General features: G+C 58.3%; 1 protein-coding gene across 2 annotated transcripts in view; it reads left to right on the top strand.

Moving 5' to 3' along the window:
* KIF1C (kinesin family member 1C) overlaps window positions 1–15341 on the top strand; it is a 33436-nt gene that overhangs the window by 2562 nt on the left and 15533 nt on the right. Inside the window, exons 2-3 of one of the 2 annotated variants that reach the window (XM_045000478.1) lie at window positions 4166–4462; window positions 14374–14531. In XM_045000478.1, the coding sequence (XP_044856413.1) occupies window positions 14426–14531 (106 nt within the window). In that variant the 5' untranslated portion in view covers window positions 4166–4462; window positions 14374–14425. The remainder of the gene's footprint in view (window positions 1–4165; window positions 4463–14373; window positions 14532–15341) is intronic. The other variant, XM_045000477.1, reaches the window with a different exon arrangement.

The raw sequence follows: 15341 nt of genomic DNA, 5'->3' as shown, positions 1-15341 counted from the left end.
CGGGTGCGGCGATTTCCTTACCTTAGGCAAGTATGCCAAGAGCAGCAGGCTGGGTTAACGTCCCCAGCCTTCGACTGCAAACGCACGCAGCCGTGGTCCCGTTCAGACCATGCCTCCCCCTTCTTCCAGACACCGATCTCTTATACGCATACCCGGCGTTTGGCGTGTGGGGAGGGGATGGGTGTCCGAAACGCGCACTCGCTGGAAGCAAGCTTTTGGCCTTCGCTGGACTCTGACAGTTGGGGGACGCTGTTTTTAGTGCGGGGGCGAGGCCTGCTAGTTCCGCCCATTTTACAGATGCAGACACCGAGGCTTGTAGAGGCGGCGTCACTCAGGGAAATCCGTGGCAGCCAGGAGTTTAAGCATTGACTTTTAACCCTAGAAATGGAGCCTCGTGTCTTGCGCATTGTGCCCACTAGTTCAGAGGCGAGAGGAGGAGGAAAAAATGCATTACTGAATCGCTTTCTGTCTAGGAATTCTCCCTTTCCAGTTTCTCAGCAAGCTTTCCGGGGTGGGCCTTGGCCTTTTTCGAGCCGCCCTTAGAGATGCGATATTCTGTCCCTCCCTTCCCAACCAGACCTTTGCTTACAAGCACCCGCTCTCCGGTTCGATGCTTGGTGAGTTAATGTCACTTTGAAACCGGCTCTTTCTGTTTCTCTTTTCAGCGTGGTGGCGTGTTGACTTTGATTTGTGGCTTTAAGCCAGAGGGGGGTTATTTGCCCTGCCTCTCCTTTTCGCCAGGCATTCTTGTCTGGCTTACTCTGAGCATGTCTGAGCCTCCTCTCGGGACTGGTTCTGAGGCTGGAACAGCTGTTTAAATAACTCCTGCTTTGGCAGAAAACTTCGGGATGGGACGAGCCGTCGTGGTCGTTTTGAAGAAGATTTCCGATTTGCCGTGGGAAGCCTGGTGACCCCCAAAGGTGTGACAGGGCCACCTTCCTTTCCAGCGTGTCGGTATTTGATCAAAGCAGATTCGTACAGAACGTGCTTTAGGATGCAACTTCTTGATTGCTTTACGTTTATGTCACAAATCTGTAACGACGTACAGCGCGGAAAGGTCTCAGCCACACACCTGTGGTCGTGCCTATCAGTCCGGCCTCGCTACCCTGGCACAAAACCTATGTGCTGACCAGGCCTTACCAGAGAAAGGAAGGCTCGTTACCACCGAGCTACATACAGGGAAACCGAGGCACCACTGCGATGCCCTGATTTGCCCCGGGTCAGATCGGGAGTCTGGGGGCGGGCGGAGCTGGGAATTCGAACCCAGATCTCGTGAAGCCTACGACGACCGTTTGCCGTTACGAGCCCGGCTGGACGCTCGCTCGCTGTGGCAGCGATTGGCTGCTGGTTCGCGGGAGCAGGGTTCAGCCTTTCGGTGGAAAGCAGCCGGCCCGAGGGATTTGTTTAGGAGTAAGAGAAGAACTGATCAGACGTAAACAGGGATTGGGTTTTGCAGAAGTCAGAGGCAGCAGCCGGCTTTCTCCGCTGAACTTTGCACAAGTGAAATCCTAGCTTGTGACTCCCCCCGAGAAGGGAAAGGACTAATTTGTCTTTTTTTGTTCTGGCTGCCTTTCAAAATGTGGGGGTGCCCCCCACCCCCTGCACACGCCCGCCCTGTGTACCAACCCTAAACTCCCCCTGGGGAGCGCAGCCGTCTGATCAGCTGTTGTCTTCCTTGCCTGGCGAGACGGGGCGTTTCATAACGGTTATCGGCCCGTCTGCTTTCGGTGGCGTGGAGTCTGCTCCGTGCCGGCACCTGCACCTCTCTGCTTGGAGTCTGCAAAACTTTGATTCCCCTGCTTTGCTAGGAAAGCCGGTGGGTTGTTCCCCTCCTCCAGATATCTGCAAGACAGCTAGGGGGTTCGTTTTCCGAGGGCCCCTTTCTGCTGAGCCTGTCCGCCCTTTACAATTAACAGCGTTCGCGTTGTAATTAAGCGTCGGCGTTGTCCTGGAGGCTCTTGTCTCGGCCCGTCGGGCTGCGGAGCGAGGACGAAAGGCAGGAGGAGATCCCAAACCGTCCTAAACCTCGGCTGGGTGGCGGTCCCGCTATGCGCTCGATGCTCGTCCCCCCCGCTGGAATAAAAGTTGCTTTAAGCCGTGCCGTTACAGTGAGACGCTAGACGTGCCCACGGTCCGTGTTCTGAATCTCGGTCCGTGTCTCTAGCGTGTTCCCGTAGCCCCAGGCACGGACCCGCATCCCACGTCGTACAGACGCAGCATCAAAAGACAGGCCCTGGACCAAGGAGCTTCCAGCCGAAGGGGCGTCTGAGAAAGCAGCGGGGCAGCGTGATGGGCCAGGGTGTCCGCACGCACGAGCCCGTTTCTTGTTGGCGTCTGGAGGAGGCAGATTTGCGGATACGTTGGGGTCTCGGCGTTGCTCCCCAGAAGCAGAGGCCTGGAAGGGCTCTCGAGAGGTCAGCTAGACCCGTCCCCTGCACTCAGGACTAGGGGGGGATTTATCCTTGCAGGATAACCGAGGTGCTTTTTGGTGTGTCTGCTTTCTCCGAGAAGGCGGCTGCTTCTAACCCAGACGGGCTTACGTGATGGCAGGGGTTCCTGTTGGAAAGCATCTGCCTCTTTGGTTTGAAGATTGGCACCTACTTTCTGGATGGGATTTAGAGGGGCACTATTTTGTGACTTTTGGGGGCGGGGGGAGGTGTGTGATTTCTCCGCCATCCTTTGTAGCAGCAGTTGCGAAACATGGCGTGTAATTGGCGTAAGACGCAGACGGGCCGGGAGCGAAGCTGAACCAGCAAATGTTTGAAACGCATGCGGAGATGGGCGAGGGGTGGGAATCTGCTCCCGTGCGCAGTGAGCTGAAAAGCTCTGCCCGGGTAGACGCGGAGTCTCGAAGACTTTTTAAAGCAGAGTCCCAGCAGAATTCAGCCTTTTGTGTTTCTTCTACGAGAGGGGAGAGCTGGGCCACTTTTCCGCTGATTTCAGGTGTCGCAAGCGAGAGATTTTTAAGGCCGGAAGGGACCGTTGTGATTGTCAAAAGGTGAGATTTTTCAAAAGTGCCCGAGTCCCCTTTGAAAATGGGACTTAAGTTTTCCAAAGTAAGTTTAGGGGAAAATTTTCACAAGACCCCAGTTCTGACCTCTCGTAGACCGTGGGCAAGGGAATTTCACCTAAGGATTCCTGCCTCGAGCCCGTAACGTCCGGGCGAGCTACAGGGGGGCGTTTTAGAAAGACGTCGAGTCTTTCCTGGAAAGACCCTGTAAGCGTATTCGTGCTGGAGAATCTTCCCCATCCCTTGGGTAATTTGGCGGCACGTCATCGATTTGTGCCTCGGTTTCCCTCCCCCCCCCACCAGCTAGCCCATCCTTCCTTTCTCCAGCCAGTCTGTTTAAAACGGCCTGCTCTACAGGGCAGGGAGCGTCCGAGAGAGAGTATGCGAGCGCGTGTTCGGATACGTACAGCTCCCGGCGCAACGCGGCCCCAGACTCCGTTAGGGACCCAGTGGTGGGCCCGACAAACTTGTCTGTTTTCGTTCCGCTCCCTGCTGCTGCCGGGGCCTCGGCCCTGTGCTCTCGGCCGCCCAGAGGAAACCAACTCCCCTGTTTTCAGCCGGGGAAGTCAGCCTGCGGGGAAGCCGGCTTTTCCTGCGGGGCCACGCCTGGTTTCGGGCTTGTCTCATCCCGGCGTCCACGCAAGGGAAAACCCACCGTGCTCCAGGCTTTTTCGTGTGCCTTGTGAGGCTGGAAAGGGAGATCTGGCTGCAGTGAGGGGCTGTCTAGATTCGTAGGGTTTTTTTCCTAAGGCCAGAAACAGTCATTGTAACCATCTGCCCCGATCCTCCTCCTGGGTGTTCCCGACAGTCACTTTATGATGCAACTGTTTGCTCTGGGAAGAAAGGACTTTGCTCTGCCTACCTGCTTGCTGGGCAGTGAACCCACAATCCCCGGCCTGTTCCCGGCAGGCGACAGTAAAAGCGATGCCCTCTGGCAGATTACAGCCCCCCCCCCACCCAAAACATTTTCGGGGGACCTTAAACCAAAAAATGTTTGTTTGTGTCCCCTACAGAGTAGGCCCGGCCCGTGCTTTTCACGTGGGAGTCTGTTTATCGCAGGGCTGTCTGCCTCCACCCGTTTTCAGCGCCTTGTAAATCGGCCAGCGGTGTCCTATAGTGGATGTCTGGGATTCTTGAGATTTTTTTTTTTTTAAGGCTGGAAGGGACCATGTAATCCGACCTCCTGTAAAATATCGGCACGTAAGAGCGTCAGACCATGGCCTGTCCTGCCCGGGACCCTGTGTCCGACAGTGGCCCGTACCAGCGCCGCGGGAAAGTGCCTGATTCCATCTCGTCCTCCACTCCTGGCTTCTGGGGGGCAGAGGTCTTGGGGTGCCCTGAGCAGGGGGTTACCTCTCCGACCAGTTTGGCTACCTGTCCTTCGTGAGCATATCTAGTTCCCTTTCGAACCCGCTTGGCCGTCACAGCATCCCCTGGCGAGGAGTTCCACAGGTTACTGGTGTGTTGTGTGACCAAGCACTTGTGCTAAACCTGCCGCCTGTGAATTCCACCCGGTGACCTTGTGTCGCGTGAAAGCACAAAATCGCATTTCTCGCTTCGCTTTTTCCACAGCCTTTTTATGAGTTTATAAGGCCTCTCTCGCGTCGTCCCCCCCTTAACGGGGGCTGTTCAGCTTGGTAAGGAGACCATCTTTGTAGTCTCTCCTTGTACGGAAGCCACCTGACTCCCCGGGGAGATCTTGGGGGGGGGGATGGGGGGGACCCTTCTTTTTGTGTGTCTCCGTTGTTAAAACTGACCACTTTAATCCAACCCTTTGTTTCCTATCTTGCAACCAGTTAGTGATCCGTGAGATGTGTCTACATTGGACAAAAAAAAAACCCCAAGCCCACGATAGTGAATCTCAGACCTCAGGTTAGCCGATGGAAGACTTAAAAAAACGATGTATTTCAAGTTGTTAATAACACGGGCGGGAAATGTTTTTATTTTTTATAATTCCCATGGATAATATCCATGTTTATCGTTAAGCATTTTTTCCCCCCAGTTTTTATCCATTTAAAATTTGACAGGTGTGAAAGAACGATGGGGTTTTAAAGCCTTTTTGACTGTCTGTATTGATTTTTAAAAGTGCGCAGTCATGGGACATGACGGGAGCGGTCAGACAACTGTCAGTGACAGTAGACACTGATATTCAGAAAGTTACGGCTTTATAACCATTAGAACACAAACTGTCAATGGCACGTGGCAAACATCCTTACATCAAATGGGAAGCAGCCTTTCTTATGAGTCTGCCTAGCTGGAAATGTCAGTTCCGATGGAGGGGGAATATTTTTTTTCCCCTTTGGTTTTCCGTGACGACCGTGAAAGTGACGTTTACCGACCAAACTGTGATTCGTCCAAACCCAAGTGTCACCTTTTACACCAATCTAACAGCTTCCGCGCCGGGCTTATCTGATATAACGACTGGTCCGAAAGCCACACCCCGAACAGGGGATAGTTATACTGGAACAGATCCACTGTGGAGACCGAGCCGTGGTTGGAAAAATTGCAGTTTGCACATGCTCCGGAGAGGCGGCTCAGCGCTCAGCAGCTAAATTCTAGGCGAGGGCGTGTGACTTGAAAAACAAGGGGGCGCTGACGTTTAGGACACGCCCGTTGCTGGGCTTAAAAATTGTGCTAACGCGGCGCGTTGTCGAGCCATTAAAAAGGCCGGGGATGATTTGCTGGTTTCTGGGAGCTTTGATTGCTTCATGGAGCTTGGTTGGAAGTGGATGGGGAAGGTCAGAGATGAAAGACCTTCACGGGGGGTTGTGGGTAACTTGTGCATTGCCGCAATTTGCGTGAAAGCGATCGGAAGACGGCGCTAAATCTGTATTTAGCTGCGCGAGCCACGTGAGGCCGCCGGCGGTGTGTTTTCTCTCTTCTCCCCCCCCCCCCTCCCCCCCGTGCTTCGCCCGGAACAGCTGAAAACTTATTTTTAGTTCTGCCTGGACGTCCTTGTTCATCTGACGCTTTTCTCTTCCCTTCTCGGGGCCGCCGAAAAGCCCTTGGAGTCCCCTTCAGCCGGGCAAGGCAGATTTGTGTGAAATCCCTGATTCCTCAGCTCGCCCGGTGCTGCCTTCGCTGGGTGGTGGGGCCGGTGTTCTTAACTTGACGTGCGCGAAAATCCCAGGAGAGGCCAAGGCAGCGTGTGGTTTTCACGCTCCGATTTTACTCCGTTAGCTACCACCAGTTAAGAATGCACCTTCCTCCCCCCCCCCCCACACACACCCCCTCTGCTGAAGACACGCCCTAAAGGAGACATGGTCAAGGTAAGACGGACCCCCCCGATATTGGGCCTGTCCCTATGAAATCGGGACATCGGGCCTCGGTGGAATCTCAATTCCGAATGAGTTCGGCGTTTCTCTAGTTTGCTACTGTCGGTGCGAGGGCTGCAGCTGGATCCGTTTCAGGCTGTCGATTTTTAACACGGGGGGGCGGGAAATTGACCACGGAAACACCCAGGAACAAGGTGGGTTCCTCGTTCCATCCAGCTAGCTCAGCCATCAGATATGGGCTGCAGGCCGGGGGCCGTTCTCTGGCCCGTGGTCTGTGGCAGTGGGACTGGCTGAGCGTGCTGGGCTCCCTGTCACTCTAGGAATCTGCTACTCCCGTTTGATTGCAAGCTGGCCGGGGCAGGGCCGCTCTCTGTGGTCTGTGTACAGCTCCTAGCACCGTGGGGCTCTCGCAGGACGGATGAGGGACGCTGAGGCGCGGAGAGGAAGGGAATTGTGCCGCTCAGTCCGGAACTGAATCCGGATCTCTCGAGTCCCCGCCTGGCTCCTCGGCGCCCCGTGACCTGCCTTGTTCTCCGTTCCCGCCGGGGCAGTGCATCGGCCGGGTTCGGGCAGCCCAGCCGGGGCGGAGCGGAGACTCTCTCTGCCAGGCGCTTGGGTGTCTGGGAGGGGAAGGCTGCACGCCCCGCCCCGCCGGCAGCGAGGTGACTCACGGCCTTTGTCCGCTCGGCACGCCCGGCCGCTGCTTGCCTCTCGGCTCGCCCCAGAGGCCGTACCAGCTGGCTTCCTGCCCCGGGCCTGCGGCCGACGCCGCCGTCTCGCCGGTGGGAGCGTCTTCTCTGACACTGGGCTCCTGCTTGACATCTTTGGGTACTTAACAACTGGCTCTTCAAGCTAACAGAGACGGGCAGGACCCGATCTCGAGGTCCCTTCCAGCGCGAAATTTCTGTGCTTGTGCCGAGACCGCTGAGCTTTCCGGGAGGCAGCCCAGTGGAGGAGCGTTTGGAAGGGGGATCACACGGGTGGCTCCATGCCCGTGCACGGGGCACGTGGGAGGCGGTAGGGAGACGAGGGGGTACCCCGCGTTGACGTACGGTTGTCACTTGCGCTGGGTGCCGGAGCGAGGACCCTCCAAGGATTTATCATCCCGCCCCTCCAGTTTACAGGTGGGGAAACTGAGGCAGAGGAGCGCGAGCGTTGAAGACGAAGAGAGGAAAATCTGCAGCCGTTCTATAAATCGGTGGTGAGGACTCCAGTCTCCAAAAGGCCGGGGGCAGCCGTAGTTTGCTTGCTCCAGTAAAGGGGCATCGTCTCTAAGGTGGTGATCGGGGCAGAGACGGTAGAGCTGCTGTTTCCCCTGCCTAGCACAAGAAGAAGCGAGTCCCCCCCCCCCGGCCAGCGCTTGGGGGAGTAAAGACGTCCTGATGCGAGAGCTGTTTGGCAGAAAAATCGGTCGCAGAAACGGCTGAATCGGGTTTGGCTGAAATTTCCCGGCAGAATGCAGCCTCAAGCGGACTCCTGGCGCCTGGGGAGCCGTCCGCGAAGACGACGATCGCTTTTGCCAAACGTTAATCGACTGAAAACAGGCTCTTATCCTGGGAAGGGTTGAGTAACCTTAGTAACGCGCCGGGCCACCAGCTCTGCGTATATCACTCTTCTTTGCTGCCCATCTGTGAAAGAGTAGGAAGCACAGACTGTCTGTGCGGGGGAGGGGAGAGCCAGAGGTTTAGGTGAAGATGCAGGAATTCAACTGTGAGCTGAGCTTGGCCTGGGGGAGGGGAGATGACACCTCTGGCCAGGGGAGACAAAGGAAAGGAGCTGAGGAAAGAGGAGGGGCCGGAGGGAATGGGCAGACGAGTGCTGGCTGGAGAACAGAGGGGAGGCAGGGAGACCGAGCTCTGATCCCCAAGGGGGGGCTGTGGGGCCCCCCAAGATGGACCTATCCGGGGGATCCGGTTATCTGTACCTGCAAGACCTGTGTTGGACTGTGTTCCTGTCGTCTAAATAAACCTTCTGCTTTACTGGCTGGCTGAGAGTCCTGATGAATCTGCAGGGAGTCCGGGGGTGCAGGACCTGACTCCCCCACACTCCGTGACAACTGGTGGCAGCGGTGGGATCGGCGGCACCCGTGGACGGCGCTTCCTGCAGTAAGTGACTGGGGAGCAGTAAAACGAAGGGGCGATTCACCCCTGGGAGAGTGTGGCCAGAGAGCAGGACTTTGCAGTAACAGGGTCCCCCGGGGGATCACAGCGAGCGATCCCAGGGGCGGAGGAGTCTGCAGCTCGACCCTGGCAGAGGGGTGGTGACCTCAAGGACGGGCACACTAGGGGTCCCCCTGGAACCCGTGGGGAGCGGCGAACACCCCGGCCTGCGAGCGGCCAGCAGGAAGATGTATTCCCAGCAGCGCAAGTGGGAGCTGGTGGAGCTGTGCAAGCAGAGGGGGCTGCGCCATGGGAAGCTCACCAAGGCCCAGCTGATTGCCCGGCTGGAGGAGAGAGATCGAGTCAATGAACCGGTCCCTGTCTCTGAGGGAAGCAGCCCGGCAGATGCAGCGCAGGCACCAGTGTCTGTCCCCACTGGGAGTGGTCAGCCGGCCGCTGAGGGCTCCCCGAGACCCCCCACCCCTAGGCGTAGGGGGAGGGGGAGCCCAGCGACTACCGAGGGCTCGGTGGCCAGCAGGGGATCGTCCCGGCGGAGCTCCCTGTCCCTGGAGCGGATGCGGATGGAACATGACAGGGAGCTGAGACGGGAAGAGCTCGAGTTAAGGAGGCAAGAACTGAAGGAGCGGGAGAACCAGCGTAAACACGAGGAGAACCAGCGCCAGCAGGAGCTGGAAGAGAAGGAGAAGCAGCGTGAACATGAGCTGGCCATGGCCCAGCTGAAAAGCAGGGAGGCCCCGGCTGCGGTGAGTGAGGGGGGGCCCAAGCCTACAAAGAGCTTCGGTAAGAGCTTCCTGGCCCCGCGTAAGGAGGGGGAGGACATAGACACCTTCCTGACGGCCTTTGAGAACGCCTGCGAGCTGCACCAGGTGGACCCTGCAGACAGGATCCGGTGCCTCACCCCCTTACTGGACTCCACCGCCGTGGAGGTGTACAGCCGAATGAGAGGGGAGGAGGCGCGGGACTACAACCTGTTCAAAGAGGCCCTGCTCCGCGAGTTTGGGCTGACCCCGGAGATGTACCGGAAGAGGTTCCGGAGTCAACGTAAGACCCGGGAGGTCACATACCTGCAACTGGTCAACCGGGCGCAGGGGTACGCCCGCAAGTGGACGGCTGGGGCCCAAACCAGAGAGGACCTGCTTGACCTAGTCGTACTGGAGCACCTGTATGCGCAGTGCCCGTCTGACCTGAAGCAGTGGCTGATGGACCAGAAGCCGGAGAACCCGCAGCACGCAGGCCGGCTGGCCGACCAATACATGGACAGTCGGGCAGGAGATGTCAGGGAGGCGTCTCGAAGGAGCAGGTCTGCCTCAACGCAGAGAGAGAGTCACCATGGGACCTCCCAGAAGGAGCCGAGGGAGGGCCCCCACCAAAGGGAAGCATCTGGCGTCAGGTCCAGCCGTCCCACTCGAGGGGACCCACGAGACATGGGCTGCTATCAATGTGGCCAACCGGGCCACGTACGGGGCCAGTGCCCCAAGCTCCGGGACAAACTGAGCAGACCAACCCCACACCGGGTCAACTTGGTAGAGACCCAGCCGGATGAGGGGCAGCGTTCGCACGAAAGGGGGGTGGGCCGCGTACCCCCTGCGAAGGAGGGAGGGGGGCCCCGGGTGGACCCCTCCGAGGGGCTGGATGCTCCCAGCCCTGAGTTTGGGGTTTACAGGGTGGGCACGGGACTACCCCTCCGGAGCGAGTGCCTTGTTCCCCTGGAGGTAGACGGGAAGGAGGTCACTGGGTACTGGGATACGGGCGCAGAGGTGACGCTGGCCCGGCCGCAGGTGGTGGGCCCAGATCGGATGGTGCCCAACACCTACCTGAACCTGAGGGGTGTGATCGGGACCCCATTCAAGGTGCCTGTAGCGAGGGTGCACCTAAAGTGGGGGGACAAGGAGGGCCTCAAGGACGTGGGGGTGCACCCACATTTGCCCACGGAGGTGCTAATGGGGGGGGACCTCGAGGACTGGCCAAGTAACACCCAGGGTACCCTGTCCGTGAACCGTAGTCAGGGTCGACGCAGGGCTCTGCACCCTGACCCCGGGGAAAGTACTTTGGCCGAGACACCGGACCCTGACCCGGTAGGGAGGGAACGCCCAGGGACGGGGCTCAGAGAGGCTGTGGCCCCAGACCCAGCCGGTGAGAGAGAGCAGATCCCCGCCCCTGCCCCAGCGGCTGAGTACCAGGCCGCGGTGCGGGAAGACCCCTCCTTGCGGAGGATAAGGGACCTGGCCAACCTCGGGGGGGGACAGACCATGGGACGAGGTGGCCGGAAAAGGTTCCTGTGGGAGAAGGGGCTCCTGTACCGAGAATGGGCTCCCCCAGGGAAGATGGAGTCAGGAGGGATCAGGAGGCAGCTGGTGGCACCCCAGGAGTATCGCCGCCAGCTGCTGTGCCAGGCCCATGACATGTCCCCCTCAGGGCACCAGGGAGCCTGGCGTACCCAGCAGAGGCTGCTGCAGAACTATTACTGGCCTGGGGTCTTTGCCCATGTCCGGCAGCACTGCCGCTCCTGTGACGTCTGCCAGAGGGGGAGGAAGGCCCGGGACAGGGGGGAGATGGCTGTAAGGCCCGGGCCCCACCCCGAGGAGCCTGTCCGGAGGGGGGCCAGGGTCAGGAGGGGGGCTCTGAACCGAGAGAGCCTGAATCACAGCCCCCCAGACTGGAACGTGGGGGGAAGGCCCCAGCACCGTGTGCACCCCAGGGGTACTGGGGTGGGGAGAGGGCGCGGGCGGCATAAGGTTGTAGGTGGGTCTGAACTTCCCCGGGTCACTGGCTGGAGTGACCCCGCTCAGTTCAGTCTCGGAGGGGGGAGAGGTGTGAAAGAGTAGGAAGCACAGACTGTCTGTGCGGGGGAGGGGAGAGCCAGAGGTTTAGGTGAAGATGCAGGAATTCAACTGTGAGCTGAGCTTGGCCTGGGGGAGGGGAGATGACACCTCTGGCCAGGGGAGACAAAGGAAAGGAGCTGAGGAAAGAGGAGGGGCCGGAGGGAATGGGCAGACGAGTGCTGGCTGGAGAACAGAGGGGAGGCAGGGAGACCGAGCTCTGATCCCCAAGGGGGGGCTGTGGGGCCCCCCAAGATGGACCTATCCGGGGGATCCGGTTATCTGTACCTGCAAGACCTGTGTTGGACTGTGTTCCTGTCGTCTAAATAAACCTTCTGCTTTACTGGCTGGCTGAGAGTCCTGATGAATCTGCAGGGAGTCCGGGGGTGCAGGACCTGACTCCCCCACACTCCGTGACACCATCCCTTCGGCGTCTGGGCTCGTGATTTAGCGTCTGTAGCGTCCCACAAGGTGCTTTTTGACCGTCCCTACGCGGGGCAGATGATGACCGAGCGAGAGGCCGGCGGATTAGCGTGAGATAAGTTCAATTCATTTAAATCCTGATTTAAATCACTAGTCAGGAAGACGCGATTTAATCACGGATTGCGACATAGAAGTGCCTCCTGGTTGGTTGGTATCCCCTTTAATACGTATTCTTCCCAACTCCCAGATAGAGGTAGGTTTCGTTTTTAGAAGTTGCCCGCTCTACGTGATTTATTTTGAAAACGTCTCGGCTGAGTTTTACGGCTATAGTAGAAAACGAAGGATGGGTTGCTCGTTTCATTTACCCAAGGTAATTGAAGCCGATATTTATGAAGTCATTGGGAGGTGAACTTTCTCCGATTTCAATAGGTTAATGATTAATATTTGGAGGGTTTTCTGGCCAAGTTGTAATAGGAGGAGACCATCACCAGACAGACATTTCAATTGTTTTATTTAACTAAAACAACAACGTTTAACATTCTGGATGTTTTTGTCTTCAACAGCAAACAGATAATATTGTAACAAAAAAGCACACGCCCCTCGCTTCTCACATTTATCTGCAGATGACTTCTCCTTGTCCAGATCTATTCCACCCCCAACAATCTTCTATTCGTCGAACTTTTTGAAACTTTGCACTTTTAGAGAGAGGGATTGACTCTGTGTACACACATTTGCACAGGGACAATAGGGTTGAGGTCTTTGTTATTTCTCACCTCTATAGACTATTTATTTAAAAACATTTTTGCTGTTCACAAGCATGTTTGCTCTGGAGACACAAATCCACAGTTTTGCAGTTCTCCAGCTATCTTCAGATGGGGTTTTTTCCCTCAAAAAGCATTTTATCAAAAAAATTCAGTTTTTAAATAATAAAAAAAAAATCCAAGGAGAATCGTGACGCCCGCGGGGCTTCTGGGAGTCGCGGAGATCCATCTAGGCAGCACCCCGGGTCCATCCATCCAGCCTCCCGTCTGTAATACCCAATGCTTCAGCGAGTAAAGTGTAAGGACCCCATGGTAACCGTGCCCCGTATGCCCCATAGGTCTCGTCCTAATCTCGAACGCTTAGGGAACGGCTGCCTCCGCATTAACTGTCACAACTCGGGCGATTACAGATAAACCTCCGATCCTCTGGTTCTGGCTACGTTCTCTGCCTCGGTGGTATCCTGAGGCAGTGAGTCCCACAGGTTAACAGTGTGTTGTCGGGGGGGGGAGGAGCATTTGTTTTGCTCGCAGTCCTGAAGTTGTTACCTTTCCAATTGGGGTGGATGGCCCCTTGCCTCTTGTGTTAAGAGACGGGGAGAACCCGTCTGCCTTTTCCATCCCAGTCGGTATTTTATAACCTGTTATCCTGTTTCCTCTAAGGTGCGTGACCCCAATCTCTCCTCACAGAGTTTGTCCCGGGCCCCTAATGGTTCTCTGAACCCTCGTTAATTCTGTGGGGAGCCCCAGGGAGGGGCAGGATCCACGGAGGCGAAAGGTTTAAGGATGGAGTTTGCGAAGGGGACAGTACGATAGGTGGCCTGCGACTCTTCTGTCGGTGTGGGGACTCTGTCGCCGTGTTGAAAAACGATGTTTGTGTTCCACGCCGACGGGGCTGATTTCCCGCCCGCGCTGCGCATCGCACGGGGCAGTGACCCATTGCTTCGCCTCACACAAACGTTGGTGAAACGCCTTGTGCGTCACCACCTGGGGAACTTGAAGGAAGGTGGGTGGAATTGGTGGCAGGGGTGGGATTAGGAGCCAGGATGTTTCCAGTCCCCGAGTGACGGCAAGACACGCACCTGCCTTTTCCTCTCGTAGCTTCGCTTGGGGTAGGCTGTAGGATTTCTGTAAGGGAACCCGCTCGGCCCTGAGGTCCTTCACAGACCAGGGGGTCATCAAAGTGATTTACCGGACTTGCTACAGCGCCCCCTGCTGACACGCTGGCCACCTTCCGCCTTTGGGGGTGATCATGGTAACCTCAGGAGTCTTAAAAGCTGGGACGGGGCTGGTGGGTTAGAGCAGGGGGGACTGGGAGCCAGGACTCCTGGGTTCTCTCCCCGGCTCTGGGAGGGGAGTGGGGGCTGGTGGGTTAGAGCAGGGGGGGCTGGGAGCCAGGACTCCTGGGTTCTCTCCCCGGCTCTGGGAGGGGAGTGGGGGCTGGTGGGTTAGAGCAGGGGAGGCTGGGGGCCAGGACTCCTGGGTCCTCTCCCCAGTTCTGGGAGGGGGAGTGGGGGCTGGGGGGTTAGAGCAGGGGGGCTGGGAGCCAGGACTCCTGGGTTCTCTCCCCGGCTCTGGGAGGGGAGTGGGGGCTGGTGGGTAAAGCAGGGGGTCCTGCATGAGCTTAGGGCCTGGTTCGAACTCTCTACAAACAAGCCCTGCCCAGCTCCCTGCTGGGATCCGGCTCCCCGCCCCCGATGAGAATCCCTCTGGCACTGTTATCGGCGGGCCTCAAAGCGCCGTGGGGTACAGGTGGGGAAACCGAGGCCCGGGGGCGGGGCAGGTCGCTCGTGCGAGGTCGCCAAGCGCACCGGCTCGCCCCAGGGCGCCCTCCCAGCCCCGGTGTGGGGAGAGCCGACGGCCTCGTGGCTTTGCCGGTCGCCGCTTGGCGGCGGGGGCCGCGGGGTGCATTTGCTTGGCGGCGCCGTGGTAACGGTTTGCGTGTGTCTCCCTCTCTCTCTCTCGCAGGACGGCCCCGTGATCTCCGGCGGCGAGCGCTGAGCGTCGGGGGAGAGCCGCCATGGCCGGCGCCTCCGTCAAAGTAGCCGTAAGAGTTCGGCCTTTCAGCTCCCGGGAGATCAGCCGGGACGCGAAATGCGTCATCCAGATGCAAGGGAAAACCACGTGTAAGTACCCTTGGGAGGGTGGGGCGGACTCGCCGGGATCGGGCCGCAGGCCGGGCAGGGCTGGCCCTTCGGGCACGTCGCCGGATTCCACGCTTGGCAGGGCTTGGCTTAAATAGGGGCTCCCTGCCTCAGTTTCCCCATACAGCACTGCCGCAGCTTGGTGCTTGGGGATCGTTTTCCTGGGCTGCCGAGGTCAGGAAGGGAGATTCTCTCTCCACCCCGATCGCCCAGACGTCCCTGGGCTTTCTCCTTCCTCTGAAGTAGCGGGACTGGGCCAGTGATTTGGGGTGCCGGGCGGGGGGGTCTGGCTCCCATGCTCCGGGTCTAACCGATCGCTGTCTAACTTGTCCCCAGCTCAGATTGGTAGGGACCTGGGGACGGTTTTTCCCCGCCCTCCCCCCGCGGGTATCTGTGTTCTGCTTCTCTCTTCCCGGGAACGCGGACCTGCCCCGAATTCCCTGGAAGGGACCCGGCACCGCCCTGGCCCTGGTGTCGCAAGCTGCCGTCTCTCCGGTTATACCAGCCCTGGCTCCCACTACTCCGTTCCTGAGCCGGCGGCACGACGCGCCCCCGCCAGCTCCGGGGGGGTGTTAGAGCAGCCCCGGGGCTGCTCCCACCTGCCCGGGGAAGCCGGGAATGAAAACCCAGAGTGCAGTGGGGCTCCGGATCCCCGCCCCTTGCCGGGCAGGATAGGATTAATCTTGGGGTGGCTGGGATCATGGGGTAACCCTGGGGCGGGGGGGAGGAGCTTGCTGCTGAGTCACTTCCATCTCTTGGCCTGTACGCTGGTAGGAGAGAGCGAAACCGGCA

Source organism: Mauremys mutica, unplaced genomic scaffold (genome assembly GCF_020497125.1).
Source record: "Mauremys mutica isolate MM-2020 ecotype Southern unplaced genomic scaffold, ASM2049712v1 000330F_np12_obj, whole genome shotgun sequence".
NCBI classification, from domain to species: Eukaryota; Metazoa; Chordata; order Testudines; family Geoemydidae; genus Mauremys; species Mauremys mutica.
Note: the sequence above shows the minus strand (reverse complement) of the source record. Positions and strands in the feature narration are given on the sequence as shown.